The 23,996-nt window shown below is 43.0% G+C and overlaps 4 protein-coding genes across 4 annotated transcripts; 1 reads left to right on the forward strand and 3 right to left on the reverse strand.

Moving 5' to 3' along the window:
* Positions 1–1,182: 1,182 nt before the first annotated feature.
* LOC115738279 (UDP-glycosyltransferase 76B1-like) lies at positions 1,183–4,888 on the forward strand. Its single transcript, XM_030670866.2, has 2 exons — positions 1,183–1,707; positions 3,751–4,888. Exons 1-2 carry the CDS (start codon positions 1,209–1,211, stop codon positions 4,629–4,631), a joined length of 1,380 nt encoding a protein of 459 aa, XP_030526726.1. The 5' UTR covers positions 1,183–1,208; the 3' UTR covers positions 4,632–4,888.
* Positions 4,889–5,654: 766 nt separating this feature from the next.
* On the reverse strand, positions 5,655–7,341 carry LOC115738280 (7-deoxyloganetic acid glucosyl transferase-like). The gene is made up of 2 exons (XM_030670867.2): positions 6,747–7,341; positions 5,655–6,577 (listed from the first exon to the last, which is right to left on the reverse strand). Exons 1-2 carry the CDS (start codon positions 7,237–7,239, stop codon positions 5,655–5,657), a joined length of 1,416 nt encoding a protein of 471 aa, XP_030526727.1. The 5' UTR covers positions 7,240–7,341.
* Positions 7,342–10,544: 3,203 nt separating this feature from the next.
* On the reverse strand, positions 10,545–22,036 carry LOC115733388 (7-deoxyloganetic acid glucosyl transferase-like). The gene is made up of 3 exons (XM_048283677.1): positions 21,455–22,036; positions 20,313–21,257; positions 10,545–10,726 (listed from the first exon to the last, which is right to left on the reverse strand). The coding sequence occupies exons 1-2, from the start codon at positions 21,957–21,959 to the stop codon at positions 20,317–20,319; spliced, it is 1,446 nt and encodes a 481-aa protein (XP_048139634.1). The 5' UTR covers positions 21,960–22,036; the 3' UTR covers positions 10,545–10,726; positions 20,313–20,316.
* LOC115738154 (myricetin 3-O-rhamnoside 1,2-glucosyltransferase UGT709G2-like) lies at positions 10,574–11,348 on the reverse strand. Its single transcript, XM_030670685.2, has 2 exons — positions 11,188–11,348; positions 10,574–10,979 (listed from the first exon to the last, which is right to left on the reverse strand). The coding sequence occupies exons 1-2, from the start codon at positions 11,346–11,348 to the stop codon at positions 10,574–10,576; spliced, it is 567 nt and encodes a 188-aa protein (XP_030526545.2).
* Positions 22,037–23,996: the final 1,960 nt, after the last annotated feature.

Consider the following 23,996-nt stretch of genomic DNA (forward strand, 5'->3'; position numbering starts at 1 on the left):
CAATCCCCTTATGTCCTCGGCATGCAAAAATAGGATGCCGAGTTAGTTTTCCTTATTCGGGACCCTGCGGATACGATAAGGTAAAATTGGTTGATACGAGTGATAGAGAGTGTTGTGCGGAACTAAGCGATCGAACAATAAATAGACAAAACAAGAAAATAAATCGGACATCGGATGTACGTGGTTCGATCATAGAGACCTACGTCCATGAGAAGAGAAGCAACGAATTTCGCTATAGATCAAGCGATACATGGAGATTACTGACCATACTCGAGTTACTCAAACACTCTCAATATTTTTCAAGCCCCTATTACATCCAAGAACGCATACAATGTTTAATCCTCAATTCCTAACGAAATAATTTCTCAATCTCGCAAAAGAATTATATACAAATTCTTACCTTAAGAATTTAATCGGCTTTGACACTTAAATTCTTGATGTAATTCCGCAGAATAAACCCCACGAGCAAGCACTTGATAAACGGTGCTTCAAGAAATCTTTACGTCAACAACAGCGCCTCACCTTTTGAGCACTCTCGGCAGACCTCTTCTTCGCCAACAATGTTGCTTCCTTTTATTTATATGAAAGTGAGTCCCACGGAAACAAAGCAAATAATAGCTTGCAGATGCCGACTCCAAGGTGAAAAAGGTATCATTCAAGATTTGAATATCTTCGTCAATGGTCACACTTATCCTTTTAGATATTCCTTAGCAGAATTCGATTAGGATACGTTTCTTGCTTTCCTAACCAAAATTCGGTCTTCTCCATGTCAATGATCCAAAGTCCATATATTGACTTTCCTAATTGACACACATTCGGTAACCAAAACCAATACAATCTGCAGCATTATTTTGTACCGGGTTTCATTTACGGGCTAAAACTCGAGACATATTATAACAGAGAGACCCCAGATCGAGTCTAGTGCTAGTGATATGGACCGATCGGGACGTTGCTTGATGTCGTCATGGTCGCAGAAACTCCTTTGACCACCGTCCAGTTCAACCGATCAAGAAATTCCGAAGAGATGCAATGAAGTGAGACTAAGAAGTGTCTAAATAAAAGAGTTACCAAGTTACCATCTTACCAGGATCTCATCTCTGGAAAAATGGCTCAGTCACGTGATGCACGGCACTCCCTTGTACCAATATAAAAAGAAAGGAAGTCCTGTCCACACACACACCAGCAAAAACCTGAAAACAAAATTGTTCATGGAGGATCAGAGAGTTACTCCGGCGAAGCCAAGATCGGGCAGCGAAATCATCCTCTTCCCACTTCCCTTGCAAGGCCACATAACTCCAATGCTTCAGCTCGGCAACATCCTCTACTCTCGAGGCTTCTCCATCACCATAGTCCACACCCACTTCAACTCTCCTAAATCCTCCAACTACCCTCACTTTGACTTCCGACCGATCCCGAACGGCTTCCTAGAGGGCCAGGCCTCGACCGTGGACTTCATAGCTCTCGTGACGCTGATGAATGTTACTTGCGTGGGGCCGTTCCGAGACTGCTTGGCCAAGCTGTTGTCCGATGCTTCGGAGGATCGGATTTCGTGCTGCCTGATAACTGACCCGGTGTGGCACTTCACTCAGGCAGTCGCCGACGAGCTTCGCGTCCCAAGGATGGTGCTGCGGACTAGCAGCATCTCGTCTTTTCTCGCCTTCTGCGCATTGCCGCTCATGCGAGAAAAGGGTTACCTCCCGCTCCAAGGTAAGTTTCTTCCACATCTCCCCATATAAATTCCTAGACCAGTGAACTTAGTTCTCTTATGATGTGCACTAGATCTTACTGTGTCATACGTGACCGAGTTCTATGTAGCAAATTGGAAAGGCAATAGATCTATTATTCTTCTGCAGACTATGAAATTTCAAGCCAGAGCTTGATTCTTTCTGATGTACGAGCGGTCTCTCAGAATCTTTCAATTTGCAGAATACCCGCTGATAAAGCCTTCAATCATCATTATACAAGTGTTTGAGCAAGCATTGGATGGTTATCTTCACATACACTTGAACGTCCGAGTAATAATTATTTCCCCTGTTGAAGAAAGAAAAAAACACTAATTATTTGTTTCATAAAAAGTTGGATGGCCATTTTCCATGGGACCTAGTAGAAACATTATCAATATTGTCTTGACGCTCCCAGGGGTCAGCATGATTTTAGAATAGTATTGAGAATAGGAGAATTGGATCAACCAATCCGGACTCAGTTTCTAAGATTTGCAAGATAGGTTTCAAGTTCCAAAAATTGCGAAACCGGTTTAAACGGGTCCTGGAACCTAGAACTTTGAACCTATAAACAAGTCTCTGTGTTTTACTTGTCCTATATATTCGCGATCCTACTGAATTCTACGATATTCGACAATGAGTGTGCAATCTAAAATTACTAGTGTGATCTTCCATTTCTGGTAATATTCGTGATTGACATTTTTTTACTTTGTCAATGTCTTATATTCTTCAAGTGTCCAAATATGAGTTGTGGTCAATGGATTATGCCAGCAAATGATGATCATTAGACATGATGATTCACTGCAATCATTCAATTAAAAATACAGATGGAATCTAAGTAGACACTTGAAACCGACCTTGAAGCTGTGACCCTAAATCCTTAGAAGGATTATGTTTCAAATTTCAGGATATGCAGTATAGATTTTAGGTTTCAAAAATTGATGAACTAATTTCGGCGAGTAAATTTCAGGTTTCACATATTAATCTGTATCAACTTGAATCGGTGCAATCAGATTGTCCCCTCTGCTTGTCAGATTTTGGTGCAAGCCCTTGTGTTATTTAACTCATTAAGTTGTCAGGCCTCGCATCACACCTGACATTTGTACCTCTAATCAAGAAATTCTTGAACGGGGACAAAGCAATTTTCATATACCCTTGTGCTCGAATTGGCTTTAGCGTCGCCATTGGGCGTACATATCTTTTGGGATACGGCAATCATAGTGAGACACATTGATGGATTTCAGTTTTGTCGTATTGTTAGAATTCATTTCCGCGTGAATCAAGATCTCACGTATCCGGGTGGAATATGATAACTGTTGGATTGTCATCATAAACTATTATGGTCTTCCTTCTTTATGTCGTTATCCCTGGCATTTACTGTTTGCAATTTTGTCTTAGAAATAAGATGCTTTTCATCTTGTGGACATTGTGGTCGTGGGAGATGGAGAGTGGCACGTTGAAAGTATTGTTTTAACCTAAATCGAGATTCACCTTAATTGACATCGTTAAAAGATCGTATTCTCGTTAGATCCATCAAATGAATGGATCAGGTTAAAAATGATCCGACCCAAATAAATGAATTTACATATAATGTCAATCTAGTGACTCATTCCCGACTCGATCAATATTCCTAAAACACTTCCATATATAACCCAAGTTTAGGAAAACCCATCCTCAAATGAGACAAGAGTGCGAAGCGGCCGAGCATGAGATCGAGCGAGGATGAGAGAAAATTAAAAGAGAGTCATAGAGGTGAGGTAGATTTAAGTAAGTTGTAAACCGATCAATTTATGATTCACTTATGACTCGTTTACCCCATATTATGTTTAATCCCATTTATGATATATTGATTGAATATAACTAACCCATATAACAACTCAACTTATCATATATGGGTTAAGAAATATATTTATGACGAATTTTGACATGAGAACTAGCTTTTGTTTTATAAGAAGCAGACATTCATACACTTAAAACAGCTCTAATGTGTCTCCGAGTTTTATCCTTTTCTTCATTTCATTACTCACAGATTCCCGATTAGAGGACGCAGTGCCCGAACTCCCTCCGCTCAAAGTGAAGGACCTTCACGTCATCAACACAAAGGACCCCGAGGATGTCCTCAGGCTCATCGTCGCCATGGCCGAAACCATCCAGGCCTCTTCAGGCCTCATCTTCAACTCCTTCGAAGAGCTCGAACCGGCAAAACTGGCCGAGTGTCGCCGACGCTTCTCCGTCCCGATCTTCACGGTCGGCCCATTCCACAAGCAGTCCGTAGAGCCATCAAGCAGCCTGTTGCCTCAAGATAGGAGCTCCATTCCGTGGCTTGATAAGCAAGAAAAGCCCAAATCGGTCCTCTACGTGAGCTTCGGGAGCCTCTCGATTGTCAGCGAGGCCCAATTCCTGGAAATAGCCTGGGGGCTCGCGAACAGCGGCCGGCACTTCCTCTGGGTGGTCCGGCCCGGATCGGTCCGTGGCTCGGAATGGCTCGAGGCCCTGCCGAGCGGGTTCCTAGAGGGCCTGGACGGGAGGGGCCACATCGTGAGGTGGGCCCCGCAGCACGAGGTCCTGGCCCACCCCACGGTCGGCGGGTTCTGGACACACAACGGGTGGAACTCGACGCTGGAGGCCGTGTGCGAGGGCGTGCCGATGATGTGCATGCCGTTCTTCGGCGACCAGAGAGTGAACGCCAGGTACGTACGCGACGAGTGGAGAGTCGGGTTGCATTTGGAATACAAGGTGGAGAGGAGGGAGATCGAGGATGCGATTCGGAGATTGATGGGGGGCGAAGAGCGGAAGGAGATGAGGGAGAGGATGAAGGCTCTGAAGAGGAAGGTGGACGAGTGCCTCAAGGAAGGTGGTTCTTCATACCGGTCTCTTCAGGAATTGACCGAGTACTTGGCCTCATTCTAGGAAAATCTTTTAGCTTCTCTATTGCTATCCTTGAATAATAATGTTGATGGGATTTTGGGAATGTTGGTGAAGACTTTGATCATTGACTTCTTGATTGGACACTGAACGCGCTACTCTTGGATATTAATTGACAGGATCTTAGTCCTTCCATAAAGATGTCTACTGGTGAACATATTTTGTCGCGGTTTGACCCATTTTGTTTATTCGCGAAATTGAATATTCTTTGGAAAACCAAATTCATTCGTACTGATCACTCCAATCGTGGATTTTAAGTTTCATTTTCGTCTATTTTAGGTTTACTTCGGAAAAAGTTTTGTCCAAGCGATACTTGAGCCTCTATGTGCGTTCATCAGTCGTAACATCCATGCTTTATCACTTCCAACAAGTCATCTCATACAACATAAATGACAGGATGACCGATATCAAATTGAAGATCTATAATGCAAATTCTTTTGGGCCAAGTATAATGTCATTGATCAATGCACCAAACTTTTTGTCCTCTTTTATAAGCGGGACTCAAGAGGGCCACACTCCTAGATGTTGAAAGCGAAAGATAATTTCTTGTATGTTGTGTTGCGGTAAAATATAGAATTCCTTCTTCTCCTTCTTTTTTATCTTAAGCTAACAAATCCGGTGAAGAGATGATATGCGAAAAGATCAACACCATAGTATCGATAGATGAGCATCAAGTAGTGGGAATGAAATCAACGATGATTTTTGGTATGGAGTGAAAGAGAAATCACCGTATGCTAAGAATCACAATGGAAGATCTTGAAAAGTTAAATGATGTGATCATATTATCTAGGAAAGTATCTTTCTCCTATAATTAAATGAAACAAAAGATCGTCCCTAATACTAGTCGCATTTCTTTACGACGACTCGACAATATAACCTATGGTTTTTATGTAAATTTGAACTTAACTTTGAATGTTATGGCTAAATATATTAAAGATTATGAGATTGAGACGTCAAAAGGGACACGCATAAGCATCCATTGGTGCCTGTTGCTTGAAATGTGGAATCTTATGTCCTCATGGACCTTATGTCCTCAATCAAGCGGTCCAGATTATCCCACGAGGACCCACCTTCGCTCACAGCCTCCCTTGCCCTCCTCGCCACGTCGGCGCCCGCCGCCGCGAACTCCCCCATCACTCCGTTGGCCATCCTCTCCACCACCACCCGGTCGCATACGTCCTTCATGTCGAGCCCCACCTTCCACGCGTGGCTCACGAGCCGGCTGTTCACCTGCTGATCCGCGAAGAACGGCCAGCACAGCATTGGCTTCCCGGCCACCACGCTCTCCAGCGTCGAGTTCCACCCGCTGTGGGTCAGGAAAGCCGCGACGGCGCCGTGATGCAGGACCTCCTCCTGTGGGGCCCACCCCACGACGCACCCCCTCTCCGCCGTCGCCTCCCTCAGCTCCTCCGGGACGGCGCCGGGGCCACCTTCGGCGAGGGAGTCTGGCCGCACGACCCACAGGAAGCGCCTCCCGCTGTTCACAAGGCCGTGCCATAACTCCGTGAAGTCGTGTCTGTTGATGGTCGTGACGCTCCCGAAGCTCACGTAGATGACCGACTTCGGAGGTTGCTCGTCGAGCCACGAGATGCAACTACGGTCGGCTTCCCACAGACTGTTGCTCGCTGATGGCGGTGGTGGGGACGACGGCGACGACGACAGTCTTGATTTGAGGTGTGAGTGGAGAGGGCCGATCGTGTAGAGGTTCGGGATGTGGGTTCGAATTTGGGAAATGGCGGGGCCCTCCAGTTGGTCGACGCTGTTGAGGATGAGGGCCCGGGCTCGGGCGGTCTGGAGGGTCTGAGTCGTCACGTATTGGAGGAACCAATCGGAAAGGTCGGAGACTCGGCACACACTCGGCAGGTCTCGGCACCGGAGGATGTCCTGCATGCCCGGCACGCCCGTCACGATATGGTCCATGTCTTCGTCTCCTACAAAATAACAGAAGTCCAAGGGCTTGATGAAATACCTCAATGAGTTTCAGTCCAACTTCTTAATTATTTTGTACCCTTTCAACCCCATACCTTGCTTTTAGATCCAGCTTTTCTCTAAATTGAACAGAATCAATCGGTTGAGTGAATGCTGAAGTGGGAATATTACCTTTGATGGGGAGTTCTCCTTTCTCAATCATGCGTGGAATACAGAAATAAGCCCAGAAGGAACTCGCACTGATCGTGCGGAATGCAATGATGGGAACTCCGAGGTCTCGAGCAACATCAATGGTGAAGGTCAGGATCCCGTCCACAATGATACAGGTCACCGGCCGATCAGGAGCGGCCACCAACTCTTCGAAGAGCGGCTTGGTTATGCTCTTGACGTAATTGAATGCGGTCATGAAGTGGTTACCAGTCCTCGGGTGGTCTATCGGGAGGCCATCCGATATGATCTTGAATCGGAAGTATGGGTAGGCAACGAAACGAGCTTGGATGTCAGCATGTTGGAGGAGGCGATGGTGGATGTGCTCGGAGTTGATGAAGGTGATGCGGAGGCCGGAGAAGGTGAGAAGCTCGGCAAGCTTGAGCATGGAGTTGACATGGCCTTGAGCAGCTAAAGGAAAGATGACAATATGAGGAGGAACGGGCGGTGGATCCATTGCAGTCTTTTGGATCCTATGAGTGGATTGTGGTCAGAAACTTGCGAGGTAATGTTTAGAAAGTTATTGAGAATGTTATGAAGTGCCAAACGACTCTGTCGATAAGAGCTCTCGAAAATTATCAACCGGTCATCCTCAGCTTACTTCGATCCGACGAGTGAGATCCCTTCAGTGGTATATCACTCGTAGGTAATGCGGTAGCGTTAAACCTTATTTATAGGCTAAAGTTGCACAGCCCCATGGAGTCCAAGTGCCAAATTCAGAAAGCAAACTGACTTCCCTTCTTCTTGCGATTGAAGACTAACTTGAAGCTCAAGCAAATATCAACAGAAGACAAATATCAAAAAAAGGCGAGCTTGCAGTAACTTTTTCAAAGCAAAAGCCCAAATCAACTTTGCTTCCTTTTTTTACCCGTTTCATTTTCTTTGTTCCTACAGTAGGTGTTGACTCCAGCACCTTTCGCACACGCCAGGCTCCCCGATCGATATGGCCACCGCACGATGGCTTTCTCTGAAAGGGGCTCGCTTCTCCAAGCCCCGTCCATCCTACACAAGGTGCCGCTCGCTTCCTCCCGGCCACTGATGGCTTATGTGGCGGGCGGCATTCCTAGACGCTACACCTCTCGCCCACCCCACTTAAGAATCCAAAGGATATGCTTTCGGAAAATCACTGCCGCCGATAAAATGTTAATCAATCCAGGATAAACGCCGAGGGATTTCGATTCTGCCTGGCGATTCTCATCGGCCCCGGCGCTTTTCCATCGGACAATTTATGGTTAAGTCGCCGTCCTACGACGCCTCGTGATGCAGTGCTCTTGTCCCCGAGTTCAAAACCCGACAGGTCGAGGGCAGCCCTGACATCACTTTGTATTTTGTTGCTTGGCCTGTATAGACCACGAAAGCAGTTGGCTGTTGACATCACATCACATTTGAAGAAAGTGTCTGCTTTGTTTCCGCATTGCGTCGGTGTCTTTTTTTAGCGTGGAATTATGCATTATTGACGCAATGCGATGAATGGTTGCTGTTAGCCTGACACCGCCGTAATGGTCTCTACTCTCCTTTCACTGAGCTAAAGCTTTGTTTTTATTTCACTGAAGTCTTACGGTTTGTTTCTTCCAAAGAAAACTATTTTTGGCAAATTATTTTTCGACTTTCCGGTGATTGGATGCGGAAATCAAAATTCGTTCCACAGAAAACGTTTTCCTTGGACAGAACAAAAAAAGTTTTGATGAGGGGAAAACGACTTTTTCTTCTAGCAACAAGGAAATTACTTACCGTAAATCATCAGACAAATGAAAAAGCCTGAAAATGATTTCCATGAAAAATATTTTCCTTTACTATAAAGGTTTCAGTTAAATAAATGCATCCTTTGATACAATTCTAACTTTGGATGAGGTAAATTGTGGGTCCAATTTTCTTTCTCAAGACGAGTAAAATCTTATCTAAGCATACATCATGTAGGCCCAGAGCCCTCCTTAGATATGTAAATCTAATCAAACGACTAAATCAACTGCATTCTAATGCAAGCTTAGTCCCCTGAAAAAAGAACAATAAGTATGAAACCTCTATGGTATTGCGGAATTAATCTTCCTATTTATTTTTTGTCAAAAGGGTATTAATCTTCCTTGGTGAGGCAGCATATTGACAGATCCACATGGGATTATCATGGTGTATTCATACAATGATTGACTTGATCAATTTCGCATTGACTACTGATGAAATTGGAATGTTGTGTAGCAACAAGTTAAAGAACATGAATAAATTTGATCATCAATAACTGCAAAAGGCTCGGTCAACACTTGCTTTGCAAGGGCTTGCTGGTCGTGCAATGGTTAAGAAAATAATCGTGATCATTAATAGAAACATAACGAAAACGCTTATAATCATCATTCCTTAAAATACCTTTGGGAGATAGAAATATCATTCCCTGATTTATTGTGGGGGAAAAAAAGATGCATCATTCACTTGATGGAGGTTATAACGAGAGCTTCGCTACTTTTCAAAATCTAACCCCCATCCTATGGATGCAAGGTGATGTCAAATGATGGGCCTTTCCAAAAATTGACTGAAATCACTACATTGGAATTGCATCGATGGGAAATTGTCAAATGAGCCTTAAACATATTGTATAAACGCCAATTCATAACTAAAATTTTCAAATTTGCCAATTAAAGCCAAATATTTGTGGGAAATTTCGATGTAATCATTCTAGACAATTTTAACCTGAAATCGCTAACGTGGCGGTAAACCACTTAGGACGGCCAACGATGACTGGACTCCCATGTCAGCCATTTTCGGCAAAAATTGATTGAAATCACTACATTGGAATTTCGGGTAAAGGTGTAGAATCAAATTGCAAAATTCAAAAATTTAGAACTAAATTGATATCCATAAAATAGATTTAAAATTGATTGGGTAATTTTTCCATCGAAGGGTTAGGCAGCAATGTTATTGTGGGATCCCACCTCTCGAAGATCAAAGGTTAGAGCATGGAGATCCACACACCAATATGCAGAGGCAAACATCCTCCTCTTTTAGTTTCATAATTTCTTTGTTTAATTTCTCCCAAACTCCTTTTCATCATAAAGGTTAGGAGGTATCTTAAATGATTTTTTGCGCACCCCATTGAGTTTGCCCTCACAATTCGACCAAAGATAGGTCCTTTACATTGGGGGATTCGCAAGGAACTACTTCCTCCTCACTCGGCCGCAAGGGATTATGCCAAGTATGAATCGAATCCGAAACCTCACGCTACATAGCGAATTTTCTTTTGCTCCCAATAAACAAAGTCACATGGAACAAATCAGGTTTAAGTATACCCCAAGTGCCACAAGTCGTGTACGGCGCTCACTTTAGTGCCAAAACTTTCAAATCGATCACTTTAGTGCTAAGTTTTTGTAACTCCGATCACTTGAGTACCAAAACTTTCAAAACGATCACTTAAATGCCAACTTTTTTTTTTAAAAACGATCATTTAAGTGTCAATGTTTTTAAAAAACGATCACTTTAGTGTCAAATTCACCGAGCCACGTCATCTCAAATATTAATAAAAAATACCACGTTTCGAATTTTCGGCAAGCCACGTTAGCTCCGGCACTAAAGTAATCGTTTTTAAAAGAAGTTAGCACTTAAGTGATCGAAGTTACAAAAATTTAGCACTAAAGTAATCGATTTGAAAGTTTTGGCACTAAAGTGAGCTCTGTATACAACTTATGGCACTTGGGGTGTACTTAAGCCGAACAAATCAAATTACTTTATCCCAAAGATTTCTCTCTTTCTCTCTACAGACGATAACGTTTCCTTATATCTCGAGTAAATATATTTCATCAATATTTTCAATTGGGAATCCGATTTTGATGAGCTGCCATGTGCTTGATATCCATAATCAACCTCTCTCGGTGGCGATAGGACGAGCCTCCGAAGCCAGAACTTGTTCTGACGAGCTTTGCCATCTTCTCTGCAGAGTATCTGAACTCGTTGTCCCTCTCTGGATCGATCAAATCTCTCACCACCCTCTCGACCACGACTGCGTCGCGCGTGTCTTTCACGTCCACCCCGTTCCTCCACACATGGCCCACGAACGTGATGTTCACCATTTGGACGGCGAAGCGGGGCCAGCAGATCACCGGGACTCGGCAGCGACGGCCTCCGAGGGTCGAGTTCCACCCGTCGTAGCTCGGGAAACAGCCAATGGCTGGGTGGGCCAAGACCCCCTCTTGTGGGGCCCACTCGACTAGGTACCTATATTTTTAGGAACATACGATGTGAGAACCAAAGTCGAATTATGAGAAATGTTTAGGAATAAACCGCAAGATCGGCGATGTATTGATTGATCTGAGAAGATCAAGAATGCATCGGTACCCTCTATAGTTCGTCGCCTCTGCGAGCTCAGCGGGATCCGATCACCGTCATCTTTCTCGGCGACACCCCACTATGGACCAAACCGTACAAAAAATCCATGACCTGGTCCCTTGTGATCACCACAAGGCTCCCGAAGCTCAAGTAGACCACCGACTCCAGCGGCTGGTCGTCGAACCAACCCAAGCAACTTCTATCCGCTCTCAAAATCCCATTATTTTTCGAGAGCGGCACATTGGTGTCGGCTACCATTACTCTCGATTTGAGATGGATGTGTAGAGGTCCGACGGCATATAGTTTAGGGAAAGAGCCGTGGTTGCGGATGTGAATGAGGATCGGTGATTTGAGCTCTTCGAAGATGCTGAAGATGAGTGCATTAGCTCTCACGTTTCTATTAGAATTATCCTAATGTGGTCTACATTAATTGAAATTAAAGTATAGGTTGGTCCATCAAAGTATGATACATATTCTTAATTAGTTATGCTATGGGCTGGCTTAGTGTAGGCCGAAGAAGAACGACCCTTGATGAGAGAGTCTACGCCAGAAACTCTATATAAAGGCCCAAGTCCCCCCCGCAGCCCTCACTCATAGAAATTAGAACGTACCACTTCGTTCCAATGATGGTTATCTCATTTGGCCAACGTAAATAAGAGGGAATAGGAGCACTCGAGTCTCGATCATCGACGTTCGGCATCGGTTTTCCGACAGATTCCCATAAAGGTGCATGCGTTCTTCTCTCTTATACGTGTAGCGTTTCTGATTCCGATTAGACGATTATTGGGCATGCCATATTTGTGGCCTTACATTTGGCATCAGAACCATCTAATTGAGAATCGAAATACATTCTATTCTAGCGTATTTTCGTTAATTTCGTCCAACGAAAATTATATTTGATTACATATTTGGATTCGTCTCATCGATATGAGAAAAATGAGTGGTCGCATGCCTCTAAAGGACGCCGGAAAAAGCCACGCACGCCTGCACACGCCGTGACGGTGGCGGCACGCGAGATCACCGCCAAACATTACTGTTCGTGCCATTTTTGTGTATTTTTGTTCAGTAAAATTTAAAAATAACCATATAGATGGATAGAGCTCGTCAAGACGAGCAGTATGGGTGGTTGCTGGTCATCATAGGCCACCGGACGACGTCACATGCTCCTACACGCACCGGAGTTACGACCGTGTGTAAGAGCCACAAGCCTATACGGCGGAACAACACGTCCGTTAACACGTTGTTAACCGTTATGTAGACATCAGCATTATAATGATGTCAACATTACATCAGCATCCACCCGAGTCGGACTGATCGGGATCTTGACCTGACCCATTAAGCGACCCGCCTGTTGACCGGACCCGTCCGTTGGCCCATCCCGATTGACCGTTGACCGATCGAACTAATTGAGCGGGTCGTAGGTTGGACTGGTTGAACCGATTTATGGTCGTATCGGGTTGACTTGTCGAACCGGCCAGTGAACCACCAAACAGCGTACATGTGCAAAGCACGTGATGCACGTGGTCCTCACGCGCTGAAATTTCAAGTAGCGCGTGAGGGCGCGTTTTAGCTCCGTTTGGAGTGTGGTTTGCGGCGGTGTGTTCGTATGGTCCTGCTCTACATTGTGGTATTTTAATATTATATGTTTGAGACTTTGATGATTAGAAAAATGCATATGGAACTCTATATACGTGTATTTTTAAGGGTATTTTGGGTATTTTTCTTCTATTTCCATTTGATTTCGAAAATAATGATATGAGCTCACATGTTTAAGACCACATACGGAATGGATAGAGCTAATTTATTCATATGTATCAATGAATGGAGCAATGTAATTGACATCACATGTAATTTTAGGGACAAATTGCCTAGTCATCAAGTCTAAGATTTCATGTAAATGATAGATGTGAGGTGTAACAACCCTAAGACCTTTCCTCTTATCACCCTCTTTATACTTTTCTTTAACCGTTTTCCATATTTTATGCCAACCTTTATTTCTAACGGTGGACGTATTGAAATAGCAAACATAGCAACCTCCATACATAAACACACATAGTTTTATATATGCATCAATATATCTTACATCATCATATAACTTCCTATTTATTACTCTACAAATGAAATACGAAAGCAGTTAACTACTCACTCTCATACTCTATCTCTCTCAGCTTTTTTCACCCACATCGCAAGACTCCACATCGACAGCATCACTTTGTTACATATGCATATGGGTGGACTGGCCAAATAGATGAGCTTATGGTGGGTCTATCAATTTCCTAAAAAAACAATAAATGGATGAGCGAACAACCCAGCAAATGAAATTACTAGGCCTAAGGCGGGAATACCAGCTTTATACTCAACAAAGCTATCCTGCGATCTATTGTAAATATGAACATAAATCTTCATTTGTAAACCATCAAATGCACGGAATCCACCACATAACTTTTGTTCAAATGCCTTAAACACATCAATCCATGCAAGTCACATCAAACGGCCATTCTTGGTTCGCTAATTTTTGTGCTTGTGCGGGCTGTAAATATTTGCCTACCCGGGCCATAGTTAGTAAGTTGTATCTCGGGAATGCTCACTTGTGGATTCAACGTTACCTAACGGTAAATGTCTCGCATAATCACCTTCATGGGAACAACGACTCAATATACCTACAATACGAACCATTGAGACTGTAAGGGAACGTTTGACTATTCAAGCCATAATTGCCTATCCGGGCGATAATAATTGTCTATCCGAGCCATACGTCGTTCCTCGGATGATCTGCACAAATATATTCTTGCAGGCACATGCATCAAATCATTTTAATGCAAGAAAATATTGTCATGGCTTAATGTAATAATACTTGTATCCCACATAAGATGCACACAATTCATATCAATCTAATCCAATATTTCGTTTAAGTAACAAACGGATGTTACTACGTTAAATCTAATAATCCCATTTACCCGTAATGTGTGAGGTACGGAGTGGGGACGATGCACGGCAGCATGGCTGTAGGAAGGCGTGTGGCACCGCTAGACTGCGTGACGGCGAATGGCAGATGACGTGAGGCGGTGCCGTCGATGGGGTGGCCAAGAGTTGGAGGTTGGCGTGATGGAGAAGGGGAGTAAAAAGGAAAAGGGATAGTATGTAAGGAAGAAGGAGAGAATTGGTGGACAACAGAATGAAGAAATCGTATCCCTATTTATAGGAGTTTTCTAGCATTAATTACTTGGAAGCGACATTGATCATATCTTAGTAATTACTTGAAAGTGACATTAATCCTATCCTAGCATTAATTACTTGAAAGCGACATTGATCTTATTCTAGCATTAATTATTTGAAAATGACATTGATCTTATCCTATCATCAAATGCTTGAAAGTGAGATTAATCTTATCCTATCATTAAATGCTTGAAAATGACATTGATCTTATCTTTTAAAAAATTGACTTACCATTGACTTAATATTAATTCAAGAACTATTTCTTCATATTATATTTTCTAATATAATTTTTCGAAAAACTTCCCAAATAAGTTAAGTAATAGTTTTCTTGAGAATTTTCGAAATAACTTTCTTGAGAAGTTATGGAGTAACCACTTATAAAAAATTCCTTAAAAAATGGTCGAGAGAATTGCTTTTACCCTTTAATTATTTTTAGTATTAGGAAAATTCGGGATGTCATATGAGGCATGAGGTTTATATCCTTGGTACGAGAGATTTTCAAGAATTCGATTGGATTGTGGTTGCCAAAGTGGCACACTTGATTGGGTTTGAGAAATATTGATCTCATACCATGATGGGATGTCTCTTGTTCTAAGGCGTGGTCATACTCCCAAAGGAGGTGACTGTATATTAGTTCATGGAGGGATGCATGTACAGCATGTGCTTGAGAATTATCTGATCCTTGTAGTTCATGCACCCAAAGATGGTAAGTTCACGAAGGTTGGTATATATTCTCATGGTCATAGTCATGTTGAGAATAGTCGTTGTCATGTTGAGAATAGACAATTGCATGTCATATATTTTGCCCAAAGATGATTACATGATGATGCATGTAACTCTCGGGATATTTATTTATTCGATCTCAAGTTACACATTATTTGTTCATAGAAGGTCACATGTACAGCATATAGTTGATGAGTGTCTAATTCCTAATGATTCATACACCCAAAGTTAGTGATTTACGTAGATTGAAAAATGTTCCCATGGTCGCTGTTATGTAGATATTCTGCAGATGTGTACTTATACGGTTTCGAGTTATATAGTGCTCACGTGATGGTGATTATATACATTGCTTATTTAAATTAGTTACCTTCTCTGTAATAGCAACTCCATTAGGATTGATTTTCATACTAGTTCAATAATTAAGAAATAGATATAGTATTTTCTGTTTTGGATGGAGGTGGTAGATGTTCATATTACTCTTATTAAGAATTAGCCGACTAATCTCATTGAGATCATTTTGGACCCTAGAAAGTGGATTTTGCTGCTTGGAAAAAGGGCAATAGGATATGCTTATTATTTATGAGGCGATCCATACGGGAACACTCGAAAAGTGTTGTGCCATCTAACCGCATTGCTAGACAAATGATGGAAGTCTTGGAGACTATGTAATGTATCTTGTCTAATGCCGAGATAAAGATACATCTGTAAGGATTTTCAGCATGAGTTTCTGATAGTTCCGGTGAATTTAGAAATTATGTTATAAGGACGGTAGACCAGCGGAATTAGAGGTCTGAAAATTATACTCATAAAGGAAATCATGAAACTACTGATTATTCTAATTGTTTGAGCCTTAATATAGCATCATTTTATGTAGGATGGTGACCGTTGCTTCTTTTGTAAGAAGAAATCTCACATACGGAAAATTGCGATGAATTCTAAACTTGATTGTCCAAGAATAAGCGTACAAGTAATAATTCTTTGGCATTGGTTTGTGAATCCAACCTATATGCAACCCCATTCAGCTCTTTGTGGCTAGATAAGCGTGCAATCAGTCAAGTTGTGTTCACCTTCTTGGGATTTATGAATTGGAGAAAGCCAAATTGGGATGAATCAATGCTCACTGTAGGCAATAACAATAAAGTATTTGAGATCATGAGAGATGTCATTTTAAATTCGTATTGTGGATTTAATCTTAACGATAAAAGACACATTTTATGTACCTTCATTTAGATGGAACATAGTATCCGTATTATGTTTGAACATGTGCGGTTACTCCTTTGAAATAAGGAACAATAATATTTCGGTGTTCTGTAATTCAAATAAGGTTGGATGCTACAATATGTCCAGTAAATTGTACATATTGTGTTTAATTCCCAATGATAAACACGTAGCTTATACAAGCTGAAAAGTTGTTTCCAAAAGGTTTCTATCTTAGAAAATCTTATGCATTGTGGCACAAACGTCTTGGCAACATCTCTAAGGAAAGAGTTAAAAGGTAGATAAAGGCTGACATCCTACCTACTCTGAAATGTAACATAGAAACTTGCATAAACCGTTATTGTGACATCCCGAAATTTTCGACATCCGTAAGAAAAATTGTGAATTTTAGTGTGGAAAAAATAAATTTGAATTTTGAGGATTTAAGAGACGATGATTGGTTGTTCGGAAACGTTAGTCAAAAAAAGTTAAGTTAAACTACTCAAACGTCAACTTGTGTTACCGAGACCTTTCGCGTTTGAACGTAACCTTAACCAAATCCTAAATGTGAAAATTCAAATTTTGCCCTCAATCGATTAAGCCAAATGACCCCTTGGTACCCATTTGTCAAATTATCATTTTGCCCTTGGATTTTATGCATGTACAAAAAAAAATTAAATTTGATTTCACCAAGGGTGGGGACCCCAAGTTCACTTCTAGATGGTTGCCCCCTCCCTAAATTTTCCCTTTTGGTTTTTTTATTTTTATTTTTCTCTCTTTCTCTCCTCGTGGACCAGGCGACGACTTCCCCCCCATCTTCTATTCACCTTCTTCTTCATTCTTCCTTTTCGTTTTCTTCTTTCGCCCAAAGACACCATCAACCGCTACCTACCTCAACCTGTAGCCACGCCATCTCCGTTGTTCGTCGCCGTGAGCCTCCGAGAACTCGGCCGACCGAGCTGCACCCGGTAAACCCAGCCAGCTCAAGACCCCTCTCGACCTCCTCTGTCCAACACCGCCGGTCGGCTCGTGACCCGACGACCGGCCTGTGAGCCGTCGCGGTTGCCGCCCCACCTCCGCTCGCTATGCTCTGTCCCTCCCCCCCTCGGGGTGCCGTCGCGACCCATGACGCCGACCCCTTCTCTCCTCTACTCATGCCCAATGGCTTCCAGCTACCACCTAGCCAAGCTTGTCGCCGGTAACCCCCAAAACTCGAGACCTTGACGGCTCGCCAATCGAACCCCATCAACTAAAACCACCTTGGACCCAAACTCGCGATCTCAATCCCAAACCCGAGCCCTAGCTGCACCGACCTACTGTTCTCTGTGGACCCTCGCACCGTAAGCCACCTTTGCCGGTCCAACCCTCCGCCGTCATCCTCGGACGTTAGGCCCGGCCGCCCAAACCCGAACTTGTGTTGTCGCCATTCCACGGATGTAGTTCTTTGTCGCCGCCACGCTTGAACCATCGCCGACCACCGGAGTTTATGAGTTAACCCCTAAACTCTGATTTTAGGGGTTAACTCCAATTAGAATGTTAACTGTGTTTAAGGATTAGATTAATTATCATTAATTGCCTATTAGTGTAATTAATTGAGGTTGAGTTAAATTAGTGATTATGGTTAAATTAGATTAACCATGGTTAGATTACAATAACTATAGTTACTTTAATGTAATTGTGGTTATTTATTTAATCGCGATTAGGTTAAATTAGTCATAGTTACTTTAATTTAACTACGGTTTCTTTTTAGCTAAATGTAGTTGGTTTAAATAACTTGGATTAAATTAATTAATCATGATCATATTATTTGCCTAAGCTTGAGTTAGTTAAATATTGTGGTATTGTTTAGCTTGAATTGGGATTAATTAACTAAGGTGAGTTAATTAATTAAGTTGGATTAATTAATTAAGATAAACTTAATTAATTATAATTGATTTAATTAATTATTTTTGGCTGGGATAATTAATTATTAATTTATTATCATTGGATGTTTATCCGCTGATTGTTGTATGCTATGATTGTGTGGTCATTGATCACCTTATTTATATATGCAAAATCTGGTGGATAATATATATGTTCATGTGGTCACATGTGGAGTGAATTGTAAGCATGAAAAGTGGCCTTGAGCCAAATTTTGAGCACGACCATGTATGCATTGAAATTTAATGCAAAGATATAAATTGACTTGATTGTTTGGCGTGCTTGTGTGGTTATACAATGAATACCTAGTATGCTCATGCGGTGTCCCCCCGAATAACACGACTTATCAGATTCATGACGGTTCGTATCGCCGGGCTGATCGAATGCCCATCGCAGCTTGTGACGGACCGACGCTCCCTATAGGAATGCTTTTTAGTCATGCCGTGTCGATTAGAATCACATGACTTAACGGTTGTCATTGCCAAAGGAATGGAATGGTACACGATCTTACCGTAAGAGCACCAACTATCTAGTGTGCCAAGCCGAATGGCCTTTAATAACCGGAACACATGTGATGCATTGTGCATGAGATTGTGATGAGTGTTCTGGTTGTGTACCTTGATTTGTGTGCAATTGATGGTAGTGATATGAACTGCTAGATGTGTAAATCAAGGCGAGGTAAGCTTGCATATATTTGATGATTGACTATTGAGTTGTGCTTAATCATGTGATAGTTAGAGCGTTGCGAGAGTCGTACGCTATTGAACTGTCGTTGACATTGTCCTGAATGTTTAGATCGCCTTGAGCCAGTCAATATCCCGCTTGGATTTAGGCATTTACTCATTGAAATTTTATATCTCACCCCGTTGTTGTTAACTATTTTTCAAGCCCTTAGTTATGGAAAGCCGGAAGTAGGCGCGGATTCTTTTTTAGTAGCACAGAGTGATGTTAACCCCTAACCATGATCCGGTATTTTTTAGGGTTGTAGGAAGTGACCCTAAGATAGGTCTTATATATACGTACTTTTCAAGGTTAACAGTAATTAAATAAAAAGGATATTGTGCGGTGTGATTTCTTACTTTACTATCCCTGTTGATTTTATAATTGTCTGAGAGTTACACATTACGCAAGCGTTTAATAAAAAGATAAAAATAATGGGTCGATGACATGCCCGGGACATTATTTTTTTATGACCTGTAGGCGATTTGATAGGGTTGTTGCCGGCCCGGGGATCGGGGCATGACATTTATAGAGATAAGATTACTAAGATAAGATAGAAAACCGTAGTCCGTGGTTTTGACCTATTGAAGGTCATTCACACCGATATCAACGGACCCTAAACGGCAACTTCGTGTAGAAGTTTTTATTTCTTCATATTTATTAACAATTATTTCCAATATGGTTATCTGTTCTTGATTAAGGAAAAGTCTTAGTATCTTGATGAGTTCAAATTTCTTTTTTTGGACTGAAGTCAATAAACGGCTGGGAAAAGTCATAAAGGTTGCTAGATATAACTGATTTGGTGAGTATTCTAGTAGGCATGGACAACTCATACTAGATCCAATTTCATTTTATTGGAATTGAGAAAATAGTCCAAATGAATTTGACTTTCCTTTTTATGTTTCCGAAGCAATGTTGGACAGTATAAAGGGTCGTTCGTCAAATACTTGAAAGATTCTGGGATAGTAGCATAAATTATTATGCTTGTGAGTTTTGAAGCAAAATGAGTTGTCAAAAGGCGCAACCCCACTCTTACGGTTATGATGAGGAGTATAATTAGTATAAAAAGCATGTCCCGAATATTTTCTCCAGAGCTAAATTAAAATGTCATGTCTTAGCCAATACTACTTTTGAACTTTTATGAACCGCAATGGCTACTCGAAAAAAATTCCATTATCGAAAACCCGGCACCTAGGAAAGTGTCTATTCCCTACGGTTATAAGGAAAAAAAGATTATCTCTATTAAGATCCATGTCTATTTACAACGTCTCAACAATCTAATTTATGGTTTTAATGTAAATGTGCATTTGACATTAGATTCATGGTCGGATATATTAAGGATTATGAGATTCAAGACATCAAATGAGACACTCATAAGCACCCATTGGTGTTTGACAGTTTATTGCTTGAAATGTGGAGTCCTATCAACTCTATTTCGCGACGTTCGACTTCAGCTGCCCGTCTTCATGGATCTTATGTCCTCAATCAAGCGGTCCAGGTTATCCCACGAGGACCCACCTTCGCTCACTGCCTCCCTCGCCCTCCTCGCCATTTCGGCGCCCGCCGCCGCGAATTCCTCCTTCCTCTCCCCCATCACTCCGTTGACCATCCTCTCCACCACCACCCGGTCGCATACGTCCTTCATGTCGAGCCCCAGCTTCCACGCGCGGCTCACGAACCGGCTGTTCACCTGCTGGTCCGCGAAGAACGGCCAGCACACCATTGGCTTCCCTGCGACCACACTCTCCAGCGTCGAGTTCCACCCGCTGTGCGTTAGGAACGCCGCGACGGCACCGTGCTGCAGGACCTCCTCCTGCGGGGCCCACCCCACGACACACCCCCTCTCCGCCGTCGCCTCCCTCAGCTCCTCCTGGACGGCGCCGGGGCCGCTTTCGGCTAGGGAGTCTGGCCGCACGACCCACAGGAAGCGCCTCCCGCTGTTCACGAGGCCGTGCCAGAACTCCGCGAAGTCGTGTCTGTTGAGGGTCGTGATGCTCCCGAAGCTCACGTAGATGACCGACTTGGGAGGTTGCTCGTCGAGCCACGAGATGCAACTACGGTCGACTTCCCACAGACTGTTGCTTGCAGACGGCGGTGGTGGGGACGACGGCGCCGACGACAGTCTTGATTTGAGGTGTGAGTGGAGAGGACCGATCGTGTAGATGTTTGGGATGTGGGTTCGAATTTGGGAAATGGCGGGGCCCTCCAGTTGGTCGAAGCTGTTGAGGATGAGGGCTCGGGCTCGGGTGGTCTGGAGGGTCTGAGTCGTCACGTACTGGAGGAGCCAGTCGGAGAGGTCGGAGACTCGGCAGAAACTCGGCAGGTCTCGGCACCGGAGGATATCCTCCATGCCTGGCACGCTCGTCACGATATGGTCCATGTCTTCGTCTCCTACAAAATTACGGAAGTCCATGTGCTTAATGAAATTCCTCAATGAGTTCCAGTCCAACTTCTTAATTGTTTTGTACCCTCTCAACCCCATACCTTTATTTGAAAAAAAAAGAAAACATACCTTACTTTGAGATCAAGCTTGTCTCTAAATTGAACAGAATCAACAGGTTCGGTCAATGCTGAAGTGGGAATATTACCTTTGATGGGGAGATCTCCATTCTCAATCATGCGTGGAATACAGAAATAAGCCCAAAAGGAACTCGCGCTGATCGTGCGGAACGCAATGATGGGAACTCCGAGGTCCCGAGCAATATCGATGGTGAAGGTGAACATCCCGTCCGCAATGATACAGGTCACCGGCTGACCAGGAGCGTCCACCAACTCTTCGAAGAGTGGCTTGGTTATGCTCTTGATGTAATTGAAGGTGGTCAAGCAGTGGTCACCAGGCCTCGGGTGGTCCATCGGGAGGCCGTCCGATATGGTCTTGAATCGGAAGTACGGGTAGTCATCGAAACGAGCTTGGACTTCGGCATGCTGGAGGAGGCGATGGTGGATGTGCTCGGAGTTGATGAAGGTGATGTGGAGACCGGACAGGGCGAGGAGCTCGGCAAGCTTGAGCATGGAGTTGACATGGCCTTGAGCAGCTAAAGGAAAGATGACGACATGAGGAGGAGGAGGAGGAGGAACAGGCGATGGATCCATTGCGGTCTTTTGGATCCTACGATTGGATTGTGGTCAGAAATCTGCGTGGGGAAATGTTTAGAAAGTTAGTGAAAAGTTATCAGCTATCAAACAACTCCATCGCTAAGACCTACTGATATTTATGCTTGTCAGAATATATCTCGAGTTTTGAGTTCAAAGTAAAAATTTTAATTGTGAAAATATATAAATATTTGTAATTATATTTTCTGTTCCATAAGAAGCCAAAGTAAATATTTGGATTCTGTTTGATCAGTCCAGATAAGTCCAGTTTTCATTTGTAGTTGTCAGCTTATAAACAAGAAGAAGGAAGCTTGGATTTTGCCGCCGGTTGGACGAATTACATTGCGTGGTGGACTTGGACTTCCCTTTTCGTGACGGCGCTGATCAGGAACAGGGATAATACTAGCTGGACTTGGTTGGTTGACTTTGGTCAATAAAAGATAAGAGAGCAACTTGAGGACACGGATTAATCCCTGCAGAAGTGGCTTTGTTTTTCACGTGGGCCCAGCTTGCATATACATAATAGCAAGCGACAACTTGGCCGTGGAGTATCGTTGAAGCGCGGTCTCCTTGTCTAGTGCTTGAGAGGGTTTTCTGTGGATTTTATTCGTGATATTACGTTAAGAGTTCAAGTGTCAGAACGGATTAAATTTTGTAGTAAGATTTGTATAATTCTTTTGTGAAATTGAGAGATTATTTCGCTTGAAATTGAGAATTAAACACTGTGTGCGTTCTTAAATTTAATTAGAGCTGGGAAACGAGTGTTTGAGTGATTCGAGCGTGATTTGTAATATCCGTCAAATCGTTTGTTCTCTCTCCGTGAACGTAGGTCTTTACGATCGAACCACGTACATCCGGTATCCGATTTATTTTCTTGTTCTATGTATTTATTATTCGATCTCTTGGTTCCGCGCAACAATGAGCATGTTATCTCCGGCTTACCTTCGAACTGCCGAGTAAGAGCCCTTCGCACGGGACTTCCCAATTGCTATGGCTACCAAGCAATAACTTTCTCCCAAGGAGGCTCGCTTCTCGAAGGTCCGTTCATCTTACACATGATGCCGCTCGCTTTCTATCAGCCACCGCTGCAGCTTATGTAGCGGTCCGCAGGCACTCCCCATGCCCACCCTTACTAAAGAATCCAAAGGATATGCTTTTGGAAAATCGCTGCCGCCAGTAAAATATTCACCGATCTAGGATGATGGCCGAGGGGGTTCGATTCTGCCAGACGATTCTCACCGCGCCCCCTCCTGGCCCTTTTCCATCGGACGATTTGTCGTTAAGTCGCCGTCGTACATGACGCCTTGTGATGCAGTGCTCTTGAGATTGCTTGGTGTTTCATTGCTCGGCCTGTATGGACTATGGGCCACGGAAGCACATGACAATTGACAGAAAGTACGTGCTTTGTTTCCGTATTGGGCCAGTGTCTTTTTTAAAGCATGAATTGACAGACACTAAGAGTGCGTATGGTAACGTTTCTGTTTTCGGAACAACTTTTGGAACAGAAACATTTTTTCTCGTTTCTGTTCCCGGCCACGATTTTTGAGAACAGAAATGCGTTTGGTAACTACAAAAAAAAAAAGTGTTTAAAAGCTTTGATAAAAAGTTGTCATCTTTGAGAGTGTGAAGGAGCAGTCCGAGAACAGAGGGTTGTAAAAAGTGTTCCTCTTGCGTTATAAAATGTGTTTAAAAGCTTTGATAAAAAGTGTTCTAGGAACAAAGAAACAAATATTTTTTGTTTCTCGTTTTTGCTCCAAAAGTGTTCCCGTTTCTGAAAAGTGTTCCCGGAACACTTTGGGAACACCTTTTTACCATACGCGTTTCTATTCCCAAAGTGTTACGTAAACACTTTGGGAACGTAAACACTTTTTCTGGAGCGTTACTATACGCACCCTAATCCTATAGAAAAACACCTTACTTGTGAAGGGAGAAATGCTCCATGTGCTAATGAATTTTGCTAAAACTCCCCCACGTATCATTGAAGCAATGCGACGAACGGTTGCTTGACACCGCCGGAATGGTCTATACTCTCCTTTC

This window comes from Rhodamnia argentea, chromosome 8 (assembly GCF_020921035.1).
Source record: "Rhodamnia argentea isolate NSW1041297 chromosome 8, ASM2092103v1, whole genome shotgun sequence".
Taxonomy (NCBI): domain Eukaryota; kingdom Viridiplantae; phylum Streptophyta; class Magnoliopsida; order Myrtales; family Myrtaceae; genus Rhodamnia; species Rhodamnia argentea.